Source organism: Giraffa tippelskirchi, chromosome 11 (genome assembly GCF_054371585.1).
Source record: "Giraffa tippelskirchi isolate mGirTip1 chromosome 11, T2T-mGirTip1v1.2.pri, whole genome shotgun sequence".
Taxonomy (NCBI): domain Eukaryota; kingdom Metazoa; phylum Chordata; class Mammalia; order Artiodactyla; family Giraffidae; genus Giraffa; species Giraffa tippelskirchi.
Genome location: NC_137285.1, coordinates 121,358,427 through 121,377,241, shown reverse-complemented (window position 1 = coordinate 121,377,241; position 18,815 = coordinate 121,358,427). Strand labels below are relative to the sequence as shown.

The following is an 18,815-nucleotide window of genomic DNA, read 5'->3' as shown; positions in this document are numbered from 1 at the left end:
TAGGGATTTTAAGCTTTAGTATTATGAAAGGAATAAACTTTGATTCACTGAAGAGTACAAGAGAGAGGCTAAAAACCCTGCATTACCTGATGACCTTACTCAAAGTCACACTGGTTTTGTCCCGTGTCATTGGGTCAGGCCCCATTCAGTAGTCCTGTTCCTTTATAATTAAGACTCTCTGACCACATCCTCATATTAAACTGCCATAAACTTATCATCCTCCTAGGGAAAGCAATGACATAGGATTGAGGACAGTTATATGAAGGAACCCAGCTCAGCCAGGATCAGGGTGTGTGTACCTCTTTGCATCTGGGCACTCAGTGATTCATATCAGCAGATTGAAATCAGCCATAGCTGAGGATTTGTACCAGAAAAAAAAAACACCACAAAACCAGCACACATCATCAAATAAAAAGAAATTAATTTAAATGAAATCTGGGAAATATAAATGTGAAGGGTCTAGACATGCTTATACTTTTTGTGGAATTTTTTGAATAAAGACGGACATCCTTACCATGCAGAGAGAGAAGGGGACTATGGATCAGATTTATGGCCAGAGATCTGCTTCCTGGTGCCAGAGTAGACTCAGGTACCTCATGCCATAGAATCTCATTCAAGTATGAAAGTAAATGAAATTCTTATTTATGCTACAACTCAAATGAATCTTGAGAACATTATTCTAAGTCAAAGAAACCAGACTCAAAGGACAAATATTGTTTCATTTCACTTACATAAGATGTCCAGAGATGAGAAACAGACACAGAAAGTCAATTAATGTGTGCCATAAAATGGGGTTGGAGAATGGGGAGTGGCTGCTAAGGGGGATGGAGTATCTTTATTAGGATGATTAAAATGTACTGGAATTTGATAGTAGTGATGATTGCACAGGTTTTTGGATATGTCAAAAGCCAGATATTAATACTCTCTAAAGTGTATGCTATATGGCATACAAATTATATATCAATAAATAAAAAAACTTACTTAGTATGGTATATGCAGACCATACAGGAAAAAAATATTAGATATATGCTTTTAAATTTAGGATGTATCAAATAAATGTGGTGACACAATTTTATGACTGACAATGCAGCTTAACTCAGGTGTAATTTTTAAATATTCATTCTGTGGAGAAAGTTTATATGGGAATTCTGACTTTTTATTCAGTTTTCTGTAAACCTTAAACTCTCTAAAAAGTAAAGGATATTAATTGAAACTAATTTAATAGTAGAAAAAAATAATCATTCCACAAATAGGAAAACATTAAATGATTAAGTTATTTCATTTTGGAACAACTCTTCCTCCGTATGTCTTCATTAGGAAACCATTTAAATTATTCTATTGTGAGGATAAATGCTCATTATGAAAATTCTGGTACAATTTTTTGTGCATTTATTTTCTAAATCCTTCATGCAATATACATTTATTCATATTTAAAATGTAACATGTATGTGTAGGTCAGAAGTATACAAATAGATTATACGTGTGACCTGTATGAAAAAAGAAGTTCCACACAGAAAAAATGAAGGGGTGCTGTGATACATGCTATGAGTGCTATTAGGGATGTAGAGAAAAAAAAATAAGGAAAATGGCTAAATTTCTTAGAGGAAACATTTAACTAAATTTTAAATGTAGGATAGAAGTCAGCTAGGCAAAAAATACATGTCTGCATACAAAATATCAGGAATAAGATACAGATGCATCAAGTACTTTATGTTGAAAATACAATAGTGTTTAAATGAAAACTGCCAGCAAATGAGAGATGAAAAATATAGTATTTTATTTTTCATAAGATCATATGTAAGACTAAAAAAAAGAATAGCCAGTGACTAATGGAGACAAGATAAATTATTCGAGGATACTTTAGAGATTAATACTAAGATCAGATGATTGGTTAGCTGTACAATGTGGAATTGTGGCCAACGTCAAAAGTAAATGATGTTTCTGGATTGGTTGTCTGAATGAATAATGGCAGCCATTTCTAAACTGAGATATTTAAAGAACAATGCTTGATACAAACACATCTTACATTGATGTACAGAATTTGTCAAGAGTATTATAAGAAGCTTCCTTATACAATTTACCCAGATTTACATATTTTTTTTACATGTTGCTCAATTTTGCTTTACCACTGAACAATTCGATAGATATATGGATAGATATATGATAGTTATATAATTTTAATGAACTGTTTATGAGTAAATTTGAGACATAGTGTTCCTTTGCTCCTAAATATTTAAATATGCTTCCTTAGGAAACGAATAGTCTACTGCCTAACTGTAGTATTATAGCCACTATCAGGACATTTAGCACAGAAGTAATATTATAACCTAAGCATTAGTCCATATCCAAGGTTAAAAATAGTCCAAAGACCTATGTGTATATTTTTTTTGTCCAAAATTCAATTCAGGATTATACAATGAATTTTATATTCACGTCTCTGGAGACTTCTTTAACCTGTAGCAGTTCCTCAGAATTTTTGCCTTTGTCCTTTGTTTTATCTCATTTTTGAGGATTCACTTACTTAATATTTTAAACTTTATATTAAAGTCTAACATAAGTACAGAAATCATACTTTGTACAGCTTAAGTGATTTTTTGCAAAGGAGACATAAATCTGTAACAACCCAACTGAGGTTTATAACATTATCTGCACCAAGAAGCTCCTTCTGAATTGGTCATTACATCATTTCTGCAAGAAAAGGAAAGGACCTATGTTCACTATTTTACTCTTTTATGTGTCTTAATTTCTTTACCCAGATACAGTACATGAATCTATGTCACACAGCTGTCATGCCAGGTTATGAAAACCAGCTTATATGCCAGCAAATTAAAAACAACAAAAATAAAAATTAAATAGAAAACTAAAGAATTTCCATAACGTAGATTTTTGTAGTTTTATTTTGTTTTGAAATTGTGTCACTATGCACAAAGAGAAAAGCTAGGTTGCATTATTCATAGTAAATTTTATGAACAGAGTATTTTTACCATATGCGTAAGTATGTGCTTAGTCTTTGCACCATAAACAAGTAGATTGAGAAATGGTGGGACCACCAAGTAAATGCTAGAAATGAGGATGTGGATGTAAGGTGGGATGTGAGAACCAAACCTATATAAAAGAAGGAGAAAAAGGCAAGGAGGTAGAGTTGGAGGAAGACACCAATATGAGCAATACAAGTATTGAATGCTTTCAACCTAGCCTCCTTCTGGGTCAAAAGAAAAAGCTGTGATAAATAACTATACATAGGACAACGTAATGAATGTAAGGCCAAACCCTGCAACAGTGAAGTTCAGTTCAGTCGCTCAGTCGTGTCCGACTCTTTGCAACCTCATGAACTGCAGCACACCAGGCCTCCCTGTCCATCACCAACTCCAGAAGTTTACCCAGACTCATGTCCATCGAGTTGGTGATGCCATCTAACCATCTCATCCTCTGTCGTCCCCTTCTCCTCCTGCCTTCAATCTTTCCCAACATCAGGGAGTTTTCAAATGAGTCAGCTCTTCGCATCAGGTGGCCAAAATATTGGAGTTTCAGCTTCAACATCAGTCCTTCCAATGAACATCCAGGACTGATCTCCTTTAGGATGGACTGGTTGGATCTCCTTGCAGTCCAAGGGACTCTCAAGAGTCTTCTCCAACACCACAATTCAAAAGCATCAATTCTTCGGCGCTCAGCTTTCTTTATAGTCCAACTCTCACATCCATACATGACCACTGGAAAAACCATAGCCTTGACTAACAGACCTTTGTTGACAAAGTAATGTCTCTGCTTTTTAATATGCTGTCTAGGTTGGTCATAACTTTCCTTCCAAGGAGTAAGCGTCTTTTAATTTCATGGCTGCAATCACCATCTTCAGTGATTTTGGAGCCCAGAAAAATAAAGTCAGCCAGTGTTTCCCCATCTATTTGCCATGAAGTGATGGGACCAGATGCCATGATCTTAGTTTTCTAAATGTTAAGCTTTAAGCCAACTTTTTCACTCTCCTCTTTCACTTTCATCAAGAGGCTCTTTAGTTCTTCTTCACTTTCTGCCATAAGGGTGGTGTCATCTGCATATCTGAGGTTATTGATATTTTTCCCGGCAATCTTGATTCCAGCTTGTGCTTCCTGCAGCCCAGGGTTTCTCATGATGTACTCTGCATATAAGTTACATAAGCAGGGTGACAATATACAGCCTTGACGTACTCCTTTTCCTATTTGGAACCAGTCTGTTGGTCCATGTTCAGTTCTAACTGTTGCCTCCTGACCTGCATACAGGTTTCTCAAGAGGCAGGTCAGGTGGTCTGGTATTCCCATCTCTTTCAGAATTTTCCATAGCTTGTTGTGATCCACATAGTCAAAGGCTTTGGCATAGCCAATAAAGCAGAAATAGATGTTTTTCTGGAACTCTCTTGCAACAGCGAAAGCCACAAACTGTAGATTCTGTTGACCCAGACATTTCCTGCAATCAGTGTCACAATGGTCATATGCTCACATTAGGAGTGGGAGATGACTCTTGTATGATAAAATTGTAACTAGAACTTTATCAATATTAGGCACCACAGTTGTTCCAGGTGATGCTAGTGGTAAAGAACCTGCCTGCCAATGTAAAAGATGTAAGAGAAGCGATTTCAATCCCTGGGCTGGGAAGATCCCCTTGAGGAGTAAATGGCAACCCACTGCATTATTCTTGTCTGGAGAATCCCATGAACAGAGGAGCCTAGCAGGCTACAGTGCATAGGGTCTCAGAGATGGACACAACTGAAGCGAATTAGTACACATGCAGACACAAGAATGGTAGCCCTGAGTGGTACCACAGCCTTGATTTGGGGTAACTAAATGGTGGGTGAAGATGGCAATATGTTTCAGTGGATGGCGACTTAGTGGTCCAGGGCCATGGCAAGCAGGATGCCCATCTCTGTGCACTGTAATGTGTGAATAAGCCACTTTTGAGGCAATCAGGAATCAAAATAAGTCTGTTACATGTAACCAGAAGATTCCAAGCATCTTGGGCACAATGCTGGTATGAAGGGCAATATCTGTGACTCCTAGCATGCCTGAGAAAATGTACATGGCCTCATGGACACTGTGTTCTGATTTGATAATGATAAACAGCAGGAAATTTCTAATCATAGGAATGAGATACATGATCAGAATGGAATCCCGATCCAACACTGCACACAGTCTAGGCCTGGGATCCCTATTAGAGACAACACAGAAGGCATGAAGACTGTGATGCTGGAAATGGACATAATCTCCTTGGGTCTTCTGGTGCAAATGCTTCTCAGTTAAAACCACTACTTCCTTTTCTACCTTTTCTTTTCATCCAAAGTCAACATATTGAGTCTTTCTGATTTTATAGAAATCTTAGATCATATCATCCATCTCATTTACATATCTAAAGTATGAAAGAAAGATCCAAAGATATACATCACTGTTGTTAAGAAAGATAACCCATAAGCAGAAATCCACAGTTCTTGTACCACAGTAAAATGTTATATGCAATACTTTAAAATCAGCAAAATAACTAAGGTAGGAAATAAACTGCTGACTTGACTGTCATATAATTTCATACCTTTGTACCAAAAAATAGACGTATTAATTTTTCTTGACAATTTTATTTTAATCAAAGTTTGATGAATTTCTCCACATTCTACTTAATTGCTTTGCTACTTGTTTTTTCTCAGTTGTCTCTAAATCAGGAAGAGTCGGTTTGGACCAGCAAATACTCAGACTCTGACCAATATATGAGAGTGAAAAGTTTCCTATGAAAGAGAATAGAGATAGAAGTACTTGTGACCCAAAAGCTTAATATATATATATATATATCTATATATACACACACACACATATATATATATATCTCCATCTATCAAACTATACTATCTGTCCCTATGTAAGACAGAATATTCTTTAGGAGAATGCGAAGGAAGAGTTTAAGAAAAGGTCGTTGAAATCCATAAAGATTTAGTGAATTTGAGTAAAGTTCATTGCTACAGATTACACTTCTAGTAAACCTATATTTTCGCCTGTAATTCTAAAAGCTTAAATCCTTAACATTTTTGCCCTTACGTTAGATTAAAAAATTCTTTAATAACTGTAATGTATATTATGGATACCTAGAGGGAGCAATCTCCAAGGAAGCAAGAGAAGCATCAGGAGTCAGGTATAGCAGTAAGAAGACTCATTCTTAATGACTCAAGGATACAGGAACATGCGTAAATGTGTAACTTGATTGGAATAGAGACTTGTTTTGTGGGTTTAAACTGTTCAAAGTTACCAATACTATAAGATCTGGCTAATTTAGGCTCATCAGTTCTTAATGAAATAGATAGTCTGGAATACTTGCATCATTCTTGTGAACCCATGCGTAAGGAATTAATAGAAAATGAAGAAATGCAAGGATATGTTCCTTAAAAGGAGTTAAACATAGAATAGAAATAGAAGACTGAGGGCTGACACTGGGACACTAGAGATAATTGAGCAGAGACTACAGAGAAATTGAGGAATTTTTCATCATTTCTCCATTCACTGAGAACTAATTTTTATGAAAACCTGGGTCATGAATTGTATTAATGTTTTTTTTTTTCTGATCAAAAGCATTACTTGTTAAATGTTATATAATTTCAATCAAATAATCTTTAAAACTACATTGGAGAAATGTTTATAATCCTGAGAAAATAAAGTTAGCTTACTTCTTTCTTTCATAGACTTTCCAATAAAGTTGCTTTATGTCAGTAATCTCATGAGAAGCTAATCCTACAATGAATAGTCAATAAATTGGGCAATAATGCAGGAAGCAGTTGTGGTTCATGTTGCTAAAATGCAAGTAAAATAATTAAGAGGTAATTTTAATGTAAGATTTGAACATGATCGGACAAATACAGAGAGAGGAATAGCAGGTGGGAAGTATGTAAGTGAATACAAGGATGGAGTGATTATTATTGAAAAAACTGGTAATGAAAAACTATGAAGATAAATTTGGGAGTAGTGAGACTTACTCACCAACTGCTGGGAGTTGGTTCTGCTCTAACTAGGTAAGAAGAGTACTGTCATCTTCATATCACTATCAACCATGGCTTGGAACTCCTCAGCTCGTCTTATTCCTTTGCATAATGTGTCCTGAAATACCTCTTCCTTTTACCTGCACCTTTGTAACTGCACATAGTCAACATCAGAAACTTAAATTATGTGGTGCTGGGCCATCTGCCATGGGTGCCCATCTCTGATATAACCTTTTATGCTTTTCTTTTTTATCTGCAATACAGACATCCCTCATCTTTTGTAGGTCTGTCTGAGATAATGCTTTTGCATTTATTCTCCAGTAAAACTCACAACATTTGTGTTATTCTGGGATATAGCATCAATTTATTCAGCTTAAATTGAAACAAAAAGCTGCTAGCTACTGATTTTAATGTTTTCTAATGGAATTGTAAAGAAGGAAGAGTTATAAACACAAAACGAGGCATTTATTACCCACTAGCTAATGACACAGGGGTTTTAATCATGCTTCCTTGGGTTCTCTGCACCTAATATCCCTGAAAGCATTGCTACAACTTTCAGATAATTCCTTACCATTCTCCACCCCCATACCACACACAGGCTAAGTACAGAGATTTATTTTTAATAGGCTGAGTTTTTTTTAATTAATTCAGTTATTTTAATTGGAGGCTAATTACTTTTCAATATGATGGTTTTGCCATACATCAAGATGAATTAGCCATGGGTACATAATGTGTCCCACCGTCCTGAACCCCCCTCCCACCTCCCTCCTCACCCCATCCCTCTGGGTTGTCCCAGAACACCATAGGCTGAGTTTCTTTTTTGTTGTTCTCATTGACAAATAAGTATAAGTCTATTTAAATGCAAACATGTTCTATGCTAAAGAACTCTACTTAAATAGAATTCCTTCTATGTGACTATTTCTTTTAATGAGGCAATTCTGATATGAATTTTATGTTCCATTCACTTTTGAAAGTGGCATATTGAACTCTCCTACTATTTTTGTGTGGCTGTGTATATCTCCCTTTAGTTATATTAATGCTTGCTTCACGTATTTGGGGTCTCTAGTATTTATAATGTATTTTCATAGTGAATTCTCCCTTTTAATATTACATGATGTCTTTGCTTTTAAGTGACTTTTTAAATTTTTTTTTTTTGCAGTGCTCTGCAGCTTACAAGATCTTACTTCTCTGCATGCATGCTTAGTTGCTCAGTCTTGTCTGACTCTTTCCTACCCTGTGGAATATAGCCCGTGGACTATAGACTAACCCCATGGACTATAGACTACAGGGTCCTCTGTCCTTGGAATTTTCCAGGCAAGAATACTGGAGCCAGGTTGCCATTTCCTCCTCTGGGAATCTTCCCAACCCAGGGGTCAAACCCACATCTCCTGTGTCTCCTGCATTGGCTGGGGATTCTTTACCACTGAGCCACCTGGGAAGTGCTTAGTTCCCTGACCAGGGACCAAACCCCTGGTCCAAGGCAGTGAAAGTGTTAAGTCCTATCCACTGGACTGACAGGGAATTCCTGCTTACAATTTTAGCTAAAAGCTTATTTTGTCTGATAAAAGCATCCCCACACCTGCCTTTTGTTTGCCATTGTCATGAAATTTCTTCTGTGCATTTACTTTCAGGCTCTATGTGTTCATAATTCTTAAATCCATTGACTCTCTTGTAGACAGTATATAGTTGGATTTAGTTTTTATTTAGTCATATATCTTTTACATATGTCTGATTATCCATTAACAAGTTTTGTATTCCTTCTCTCACTGTATTTTTTTCATGTTTTGGTTCAAAATTTATATTTACAGAACTTTTTAAAGCCAAATACTTTATGGGTCAAATTTATTTCTGCATTATCAACAAGATGTCATTTCAAAATCTCTTCTACCTCCATATCTTTAATAACATGCTCCATTTGCTTTATTGTAGTAAAATGTTTCCTTGGTTTATTTCTTTCTTGAACTGTGCATCAGTCCAAAATTAGAGACGAGATGTCCCTCCCTGTGTACTTGGTTCTTCTTAAAAACTCTTATGAATCCTCAGTGTTAGAGAATGATTGAAGATAATTTAAACATGATCTCTACCGGTGCAGCATCCTGGGAGAACATGAAGGTGCATGGGCAGAGGAATAGAAAAGAGTAAAGAAAGATCTGAAGTCTTTTTTTGGAAGTCAGTTTCTCCCATGACAGATTTGATTTTTGCTCATATTTTAAGATGATATATTAATTCATTCAAGGCATAATCTTTGTTTATGGTAATATTGGATTAAACTCTCTATAATGCTGATTTTCTGTAAGATAATGTTATATGTTATCTTAAAGCCTTCAGATTAATTGATCTTGAATACAATTAATAAAAAACAGGGAAATGTTTAAATTGTTCATTATACAATGCCATTTTCATTGAAGTTTTAAGAAGTTTTAAGAACAATAACAAATATTGTTAGCACATGGTCACGGATTTGTTTGGTCTTCACTCCATAGACGATTGGGTTGAGAAAAGGTGGAACTAACAGGTAAAGGTTAGATAAAAGGATATGAACGTATGGTGGTATGTCAGAACCAAACCTATGTGTGAAGAAAGAGAAGAAGCCAAGGAGGTAGAATTGCAGGAAGACACAAATATGAGCGATACATGTATTAAAGGCTTTGAATCTTGCCTCCTTCTGGGGCAGTTGAAAGACAGTGATAAAGATCTGAATGTAGGACAAGGTGATAAAGATTATGTCAAATCCTAAGATAGTGAAGGCAACAAATAGACCATAGATCTTGTTGATCCGTGTATCTTCAATAGCCAGCTTCACAATGGCCATGTGCTCACAGTAAGAGTGGGAGACGACTGTGGTTCGGTAGAATTTGAGACGATATTTGATTAGTACCAGGCACGGTGCTCCAAGTATGGCAGCCCTGAGTGTCACCCCAACCCCAATGTGAGTCAAGAGTTTTTGGGAGAAGATGCTGGCATGTCTCAAGGGATTACAGATGGCCACATAGCGATCTAGGGCTATCGCCAGTAGGACACCTGATTCAATTCCCTGGAATGAGTGAAGAAGCCACATTTGTAGAAGACAGGCTTCAAAAGAAATCTCTATCAAATGAAACCAGAAGATGCCTAACATTTTGGGGAGAATACAAGTGCTAAGTGCAATGTCTGTGGCCCCCAACATGGCCAGAAAAATGTACATAGGACTATGGAGGCTGTTTTCATATTTGATTATCACTAAAATTAGAGTATTCCCAATTATTGCCATAAGGTACATGACACAGAATGGAATCCCAATCCAGCATTGCACTGACTCCAGGCCAGGAATCCCGATGAGTGTTAATACAGAGGGCATGAAGACTGAGCCATTGGGTCTGAGCATGGCGATTTGGTCAGTAGAATCAAGTAGGGATATTGCTGTTTCATCTCATATTCCCTGTTAAGTATCAAAAATTAAAAATAAGGATAAATTATTTAAGTAAAATGTACTTTAGTTCGATTAGGAGGATAACATTTTATCTGTCCCAATGGCTCCTCTCTAATTTTCCATCTCTTTTCCCAATGTCTTTCAATGATCAGTTATCAGATTCTATGTTTCTGCATGCCTTTATCACTTTCAATGAGAAAAATTAAGTGGACTGGATAACTTCTTTCTAGTCCTTGACTATTGGAACAAATAAATTCCCTTTAGCTTGTGTTTGCTAATCACCCTCAGTGCTGTCTTTATGACCCGCCAATTAAAATTGAGGGAAACAATTCATTTAATTCAGGGTAAAGAATTTCAAGAACTAAACTGTACCTAGATTAGACATGAAGGATCTATACCAATGGCAAATCATTCTGCTTGATTATAATCAGAAAACAAGTTTAATGAGCATATTTTTCATTTTGCAACTCACTCTTTTTTTTTCTAGGTTAGTCTCTTAATGATTGGATCCCTCTGCAATAGACTCTCAGACTGCTTTAAATCTAATTTTTCAAATTTTCAGTATTTTCCCAAAGACAAGCTCTACATCTTTACCTTCCCTTTCTTAAACTCTGATAAGATAAGTCCATTACTTTTAAATTAATGGGTGTTACCCTTTATCCTTAGCTTGAAGAATAGCTTGAAGGAAAATCTCATGTTCTTGTCCTCTCCATCATCCTTCAATTTACCCTTTATCCTTAGCTTGAAGATCTCCCTTTTAGATCTTTTCTCACTATGCCCTGCTGTGTGCACATCACTTGTATGCAATTTCAAGTACCAGCCTATATCTCCTATGCTTCCCATTCATTATCAATAAAATTAAGCCTGAATATTTAGTTTTTCTTAACTATTTGCAGTAACATACAACTCTCTATGAAATTTAATGTTTCCTTTACTTAAAGCCTTGTGCATCTTATAGCCACTGAAACTACAATTTCTATACAGGTAAACTTTTTTCTTTTATACAGTTGTTTTTCATAGGAGCAGATTCCTCTTAGTCTCTGCCCTTCAGTGATTACTTCACCCATAACACTGCATGCTTCCAGGGCCTCCTATGAGCGGCTTTGTCTGATCATTTTCCAAAGTCTTCAGGATTTTTCTTGCCTGCTAGTGAAAGTTGCTCAGTCATGTCTGACTCTTTGTGACCCCATGGACCATACAGTCCATAAAATTCTCCAGGCCAGAGTAGATAGCCACTCCCTTCTCTAGGGAATCTTCCCAACCCAGAGATCAAACCCAGGTCTCCATCATTGCAGGAGGATTCTTTACCAGCTGAGCCACAAGGAAAGCCCAAGAATACTGGCGTGGATAGCCTATCCCTTCTCCAGCAGATCTTCCCACCAATTCCCTAATATTTCTTCCTGAATGGCATATAATATATATTCACGTGTGTGTCTTTAACCCCAGTAAAAGTAAAATATGAATTTGCTAATTATAAATATTTCCTTTGACTAATTGTACAGCTCACTTTTGGAACCATTAAGACAACGCATAAAACATAAAGACAAGGAGAAATCCTAAAAACAACAGATTTGGAACAAGAAAAATCTCATGTTCTTGTCCTCTCTGTTATCCTTCAAATTTTCTCCCCTGGAAGATTATCTCTGAGACACAAAATGATACCTATCACCTATCTCAGGTCAACTGCAAGAGCATTTATTGCTTTTTTTTTTCTTAAAATTTATTCATCTGCTGTCAAGGTTTTCCTTTTGGAGACCTATGTTCAGGATCTCTCCGTTGAGCAAATATACAATATACCAGAATAGATGCTTTGCAAATTAGAATGTAACACTACTACACACATTTGAGAAGTTTATTTCCTAGCAATTTTATTCAATACATGTTAATTAAACATCCACTATAATCCAAGTATTATTTGCAGAAAATGGGAAACAAATATCAACTTATTTATTGTAGGCATATGAAGTAACTATATTGTGCAGAGTGCTTGGAATTCAAAAAATGATGTCCAAAAAGTGATGATCATTTATCAAATATGTTTTGTATTGTTCTGTTTTTAAGGTTTTTAACTTTTAAATTACTTTATTTTCCTTGGATTAAGATACTGGCATCATTTTGTTTTTGTTTTCAAGTCGCCAAGTCATGTCCGAATATTGGAGTGGGTTGCCATTTTCTTCTCCAGGGGATCTTCCTGACCCAGGGATCAAACCCACATCTCCTGCACTAGCAGGTGGATTCTTTGTTACTGAGCCACCAGAGAAGCCATTGACCTCATTACCTTATTTTTTAGTGAAAACCAAGACTTGCTGCTATTATTAATAATACTTTGATCTAAATTATATGGATTATTGACTCAGAAAAAATAAAAAGGTAATTTGTATCCTCCAAGATTTTACAGATCTAATCTAGTAAATATTTTGAGATAGACATCAGAGTGTAACTAAATCATGATGGGATGGGTTTTTAATGAAAATACACTAAATATTTCAATCAGTTTGTTCTTCTTCAGAATCTGAAAGAAAATATCTCCTATATTAACTTCTTAATTCACCACATAATTATAGTACATACAATATAGTATATGTTTATCAGATGCTACATGTCTGACATAGAACCTCACTTGCAACATCATATCCTCCACGTACACTCCAACAATCTCTGTGATTTTTCTCAAAAAAAAATGTGTGCTATTCTCTTTATCTGGAATGTTAATTTGAGAGATTTAACTTGGTCATATAAGGAATATTTGTTCAATAGAATCTGAATACCATGGAAGTCAAAGCTCGACAAAAGTAAATATTGTGAATAATTAGAGAAAGTTGAGCAACAAGAGAAGACCACAGTAAACAAACAAGCAGATATGTAAAATAGACAAGAGGTCTTCAGTCTGAAAGATCATATCTCTTATGAAGAAAGTACTAAAGTAGTTTTCTTTCCAGGTGATAGTTTTACATTTCTAATGTGAAATAAAATTCATATTATATACATAAGATAAACAATTTAAACATGAAAACATACCCTCTGTCCTTTTGCCTCCTTCTTTCTCTAATATGCGTTGTTTATATGAAGTATGCATTGACCAAACTGCCCCCATCTGCAGACATACCTGCTCCACTGTAAAGAGCAATACTCTTCTGGAACCAGTAAGACAACTCCTTAAAACTCCTTGATCTTCTAAGGCCTCAGAGTAACCCACCATTTTGTACTTGCAGATCTGGATCATGTAAGCTGTCAAAAATACATCTTTTAAGGTACAGTTCTCTGTCTCAAAAAAATTATGTAACTGTGCTTTGAGTTCTAATAGGGGGAACAGTTCTGAGAGCTTTTTAAGATGCTATTCCTGAGTTATAATCCTCAATTTGGCTCAAATAACATTTTCTATTTCTTGTTGTTGTTCAGTCTCTCATCCATGTCTGACTCTTTGCAACCCCACGGACTTCAGTACTCCAGGCTTTCCTGTCCTTCACTGTCTCCTGGAGTTTGCTCAAACTCATGTCCATTGAGTAAGTGATGCTATCCAATCATCTCACCCTCTGTCATCCCCTTCTTCTCCTGCCTTCAGTCTTTCCCAGCATCAGGGTATTTTCTAATGGGTCAGTTCTTCGCATCAGGTGGCCAAGTATTGGAACTTCAGCTTCAGCATCAGTCCTTCCAATGAATATTCAAGATTGATCTCCTTAGGATGGACTGGTTTGATCTCCTTGCAGTCCAAGGGACTCTCAAGAGTCTTCAACACCACAGTTTGAAAGCATCAATTCTTCACTCTCAGTCTTCTTTATAGTCCAACTCTCACATACATACGTGACTACTGGAAAAACTATAGCTTTGACTATATGGATCTTTGTCAGCAACTAATGTCTTTGCTTTTTACTATGCTGTAGCCCTTCCTATTTCTTAGATTAGTTTTTTTCACTGACACTAACTTCATGAGTCCTAATAATATTCTTCTATAGCAAGGCTTCCTTGGTTGTTAAATATTGTTTTCTTACAGGGCAGAAAAAAAACGACAGTCTTTAATGATTAAGAATTAAAGGTTATGTGCCTTTAATCAAATTGGGAGAATAAATTGCCTAGGAAGTGGAATCATTTTTCAGTGGAATCATAAGCAGATAAAAGAGATGGGGGAGCAGTCAAAGAGAAAATAGTTTGTACAAAAACCACAGAAGATCGTGAGATATGGCAGGGCTGTGTATAAATAAATGTGTTTCATATATATTTCATAAGCAGAAATGATGGATAATAAAAAGGAAAGAAAACAAAAAGTGAAGTTAACATTTTAAACCAAATGATTTAACATTTTAGGATTTAAGATCATCGTTTTTTGGAAGGTAAAAAATTCATCTTCTAGCAGCTCGATGAACGGCTTGAAAGACATGGCAGCTCAGTGTGATAAGACTTGGATGGGTCACTAAGACAGAAAGATATTTGTGACAGTCCATGCATTATATTATGAGGAGATGTGGTCTAGCAAAAGAATACCAAGAATGTAAAATCTGTTGGACTCATTGTCTTTATGTAACAGAAATTGGAAGGGATGAGGCTAAGAGTATTCTTGGGTTGAGAATTATAGCAATGAATGACAAAAGACAAGCTGAAAGGAACTTTGTGTGTATAGATGTGTTTGTTTAGAAAGAGAGGAAAGATATCTTAAACACTGAAATTCATAAGCCAGGGTAAATATACTTGGGTCATCTTTATAGCATAAAACTTGAATTATTAGTGTTACATACAGGTCCAATTTTGATTCAAGCTGAATTTCAGGATCTAAAAGACTTAAGGAATTCAGGGCTCTAAGTCCACACTCCCTACAATCTCAGGAATTTTTCCTCAATGAACTCTCTGACATTCACCCACTGAGCTCTATCTCAAGTCCCCCAGTGAAAGAGGACTCCCTTTGTTTTCTCAGATAGCTTGCCACATTTCAGGTCAGCTCTGAATGTCAAACAGATCTTCTATACAACATCCTTAAATGGGCTCCTTCTAAATTCCTTATTAAATTCCCAAATCTGCAATCCAGTGATGCACATTAGCTACGAGTCATGGCAGTGAATTGCACAGGATCTGAAGTCAGTCAACAGAGTTTAAATCTGACACAGTTATGAAACTTTACATGGTCTCAATTTCTTAATTACTAAAGACATATTCGTGGATAGAAACATATTACAGTGTGATTATGAGTATTATACGACATAATCCATCTAAATATTTGGAAGGAAACATAAGATATATTGATCTGTCAATAAATGCCTGTTTTTAATAAATGGACTTTTACCTTTTTCTCACAAATCACTTGAGATATTAAAAGAGCATTTTATCTGAAAGAAGATTTCTTCTGAATTACTTAAAGGGTATGTTTTCTTCCTTCATCTTTTCTAGTCTAAACACGTAAAATTTCCTGATCTCTTAACAAATAAGCTTTCCATTCATCTATCAGCATGGATATTATGCTCTAAAGGTCCTTCATTTTGTCAGCCTCACTTTACAGTTTGTCACCAAGCATGGCTTAATTGATTCTGAAATGCTGTGAAAAGCATAGGACACATCTTCTGAGCGTTTGATCACTTAATTACTGTAAGATTACATATTTTTTATCCTGGAATTACATTGGATCAAGTTGTATATATATATATATATGCTTTTTATGAAACCAGGCCTCCAATTTCCCACACTCAGTGCAGAATTTCAAACCCAAAGACTTACCAGGAATCATCTGTGGTGATACAGGTCGAAACCATAAAGCAGAAAATGATCTTACATTTCAGACAGTGAAGGATGAATGTTTATACTGTAGCATGCACCTGGGGGATTGGTTTTCACCAATCCCTGGTGAGCTTTCAGGTTCACTGGAGACAAGAATGAAAAAGGCACACTGATGTTCAGAACATACAAGATTTATTCTCTAATGGTTTTTCATCTAAAAAAATTTCTCAAACTTTGGTTTCCCTTTGGGGCTGGGAAATAAAAAGAACCTCCTTTTAAAAATTCCTAAGAGAAGACAGTGCCCCAAGACCACACAAAAAAATCAATGATTCTTGTTTACAAAAATAATGAAATAATAAAGGTAGACAATAACATCTTGAGACATTCAGATTGATCAGCATGGACATGCTGGCAGAGAAGTGAAATATGTATTTTTGTAATTTAATTCTAGCTGGGGTACCAATATTTCTTATTTAGGCACATGGTTGGGGCTGACTGGGAATGTTCACCTCAGAGCCTCAGTTACCAGTCAGTTTCTGATCTTCTTCTCGGTAAAATCTGGTGACACAAATCTTTTCTGATTCCAAACCATCTCGCTCCAAATTGTCCCAGTTATGTTCAGAGTGGTCATGAAAAAATAGTATATATTTTCAAAAATTTTAGTGTCCTTCTAAAATTGGTATCAGTTTCCCAACCTGAAACTGTTATTTATATCAAGTATTATACTTACTTGGTTTAATCAAGGTTTATGACTCACAATAGGGATTTTAAACTTTAACATCAAAAGGAGGAAGGAAAACATTTCAATTTTCTGAAAAGTACAAGAGAGAAGTTATCAACCCTGGATTACCTAAAGGCTTTAATTAAAATCACACTGGTTTTGCCCTATGTCCGTCCTATTTAGAAGCTCTATTCTTTTTGAATTAAGAGACTCACTGACCACATCCTCTTATTAAATTGCCATAAAATCATTATCATCTTGGAAAAAGCAATGGTATAGGATTGAAGGCAGACATACAGATAAGCCAGCTCAGCCTCGATCAGGGTATGTGCATGTCTTCGCACCTGGGCACTCAGTGATTCACATCAGCAGATTGAAATCAGCCACAGCTGAGTATCTGTACCAGAAAAATAAAACCCAAAACCAGTGCACATAATCAAATAAAAGGAAATAAGTTTAAGTGAAATGTGAAAAATAAAAACAAGCCTGGACATCCCTTGTGGAATTTTCTGAGTAAAAATGGATGTCATTACCAGGCAGAGAGAGAGGGATCATAGATAAGCTTATTTGGAGAGAGATCTGTTTCCTTGGTGCAAGAGTAGACTCAGGTATCTCATGCATTAGAATATCATTCAAATATGAAGATAAATGAAACTCTTATTTATGCTACAATCCAAATGAACCTTGAGAACATTAGTCTAAGCGAAAGCAGCCAGTCATAAAAGGTCAAATATTGTTTCATTTCACTTACATGAGATGTCCAGAGAAGTGAAATCACAGACACAGAAAGTCAATTAATGTGTGCCATGAAATGAGGGCAGGAGAATGGAGCATGGCTGCTAAGGGGGATGGAATATCTTTATTGGGATGATGAAAATGTCCAGGAATTTGATAATAGTAATGAATGTCCTATTTTTTGGACATATCAAAAGCCAGAGTCGTATACTCTTTAAAGATTGCGCTACATGATATGTAAATTATATCTCAATAAGTTTAAAAAAATTGATTCATTATAGTATACAGACACCATACTAAAAAAATTATTAGATATATGCTTTTAAATTTAGAATATATAAAATAAATGTGGTGATGTGATTTAATGATCAAGATGGCAGCTAAGCTCAAATATAGTTGTTAAATATTTATTCTGGGGAGAAAGTTTATATTGGAATTTGACATTCTACTCAACTTTTTTGTAAACACCTTAAACTGTTCTAAAAATATATTAAAAATAATTAAAAAGCAGGAAATATCATTTTATATCTGTGAAAATAATTAAGTTTTTTGAGTTTGGAGCACCTCTTCCTCTACATTCCCTCATTAAGAAATCAGGTAAATTATTGTCATTATTATTACTGTTCTGAGAACAAATGCTTATTATGAAAATTTGGTAGAATTTTTATACATTTATTTTCTGAATGCTCCATTCATTATGTATTTATTCATAATTAAAATGTGTCATGTATGTGTATGAATGTGTCATGAATATACAAATAAATTAGACATGTGATCTATATTATACACAGCATGAGTGCTACTAGGAGGGGTAGAGAAAAAAAAAATAAGGAAAATGGCTAAATTCCTTAAAGAAAATGCCTAACTAGAATCTAAAAGCAGGAAAGCAGTCAGGCAGGGGGAAAAAAAATACATGTTTGCATATGTAATATTAGGAATAAGATATAGAATCAACCGATTTGGTACTTTATGTTGAAAATACAACAGTATTTATATGAAAATGCCAGGTGCTTTCCTGGTGACTCAGCAATAAAGAATCCTCTTACAATGCAGGAGACACACAGGAAACACGTATTCAGCTTCTGGGTCGGGATTCCCGTGGAGAAGGAAATGGCAACCTACTCCAGTATTCTTGCCTGGGAAATCTCATGGGCAGAGTAGCTTGACGGGCTACAGTCCATGGTGTCGCAAAGAGTTGGACATGACTTAGTGACTAAGCAACAAAAAACCCAAGCAAATGGAAGATGAGAAAGAAACCATTTTATTTTTCA

General features: G+C 35.6%; 1 protein-coding gene and 1 pseudogene across 2 annotated transcripts; both read right to left on the bottom strand.

Moving 5' to 3' along the window:
• Nucleotides 1-399: 399 nt before the first annotated feature.
• On the bottom strand, nt 400-5,227 carry LOC145525703 (olfactory receptor 52A1-like; annotated as a pseudogene). Its single transcript, XR_014068366.1, has 3 exons — nt 4,754-5,227; nt 4,411-4,555; nt 400-3,298 (listed from the first exon to the last, which is right to left on the bottom strand). The product of XR_014068366.1 is annotated as an olfactory receptor 52A1-like (transcript).
• A 4,162-nt stretch (nt 5,228-9,389) lies between these two features.
• Nucleotides 9,390-14,524, bottom strand: LOC145525273 (olfactory receptor 52A5-like). The gene has a single exon (XM_081538075.1). It carries the CDS (start codon nt 10,341-10,343, stop codon nt 9,390-9,392), a length of 954 nt encoding a protein of 317 aa, XP_081394201.1. The 5' UTR covers nt 10,344-14,524.
• Nucleotides 14,525-18,815: the final 4,291 nt, after the last annotated feature.

What these genes read in the sequence shown, in the direction of transcription:
- LOC145525273 (XM_081538075.1), bottom strand. Translation starts at nt 10,343, where the DNA reads ATGCTCAGACCCAATGGCTCAGTCTTCATGCCCTCTGTATTAACACTC.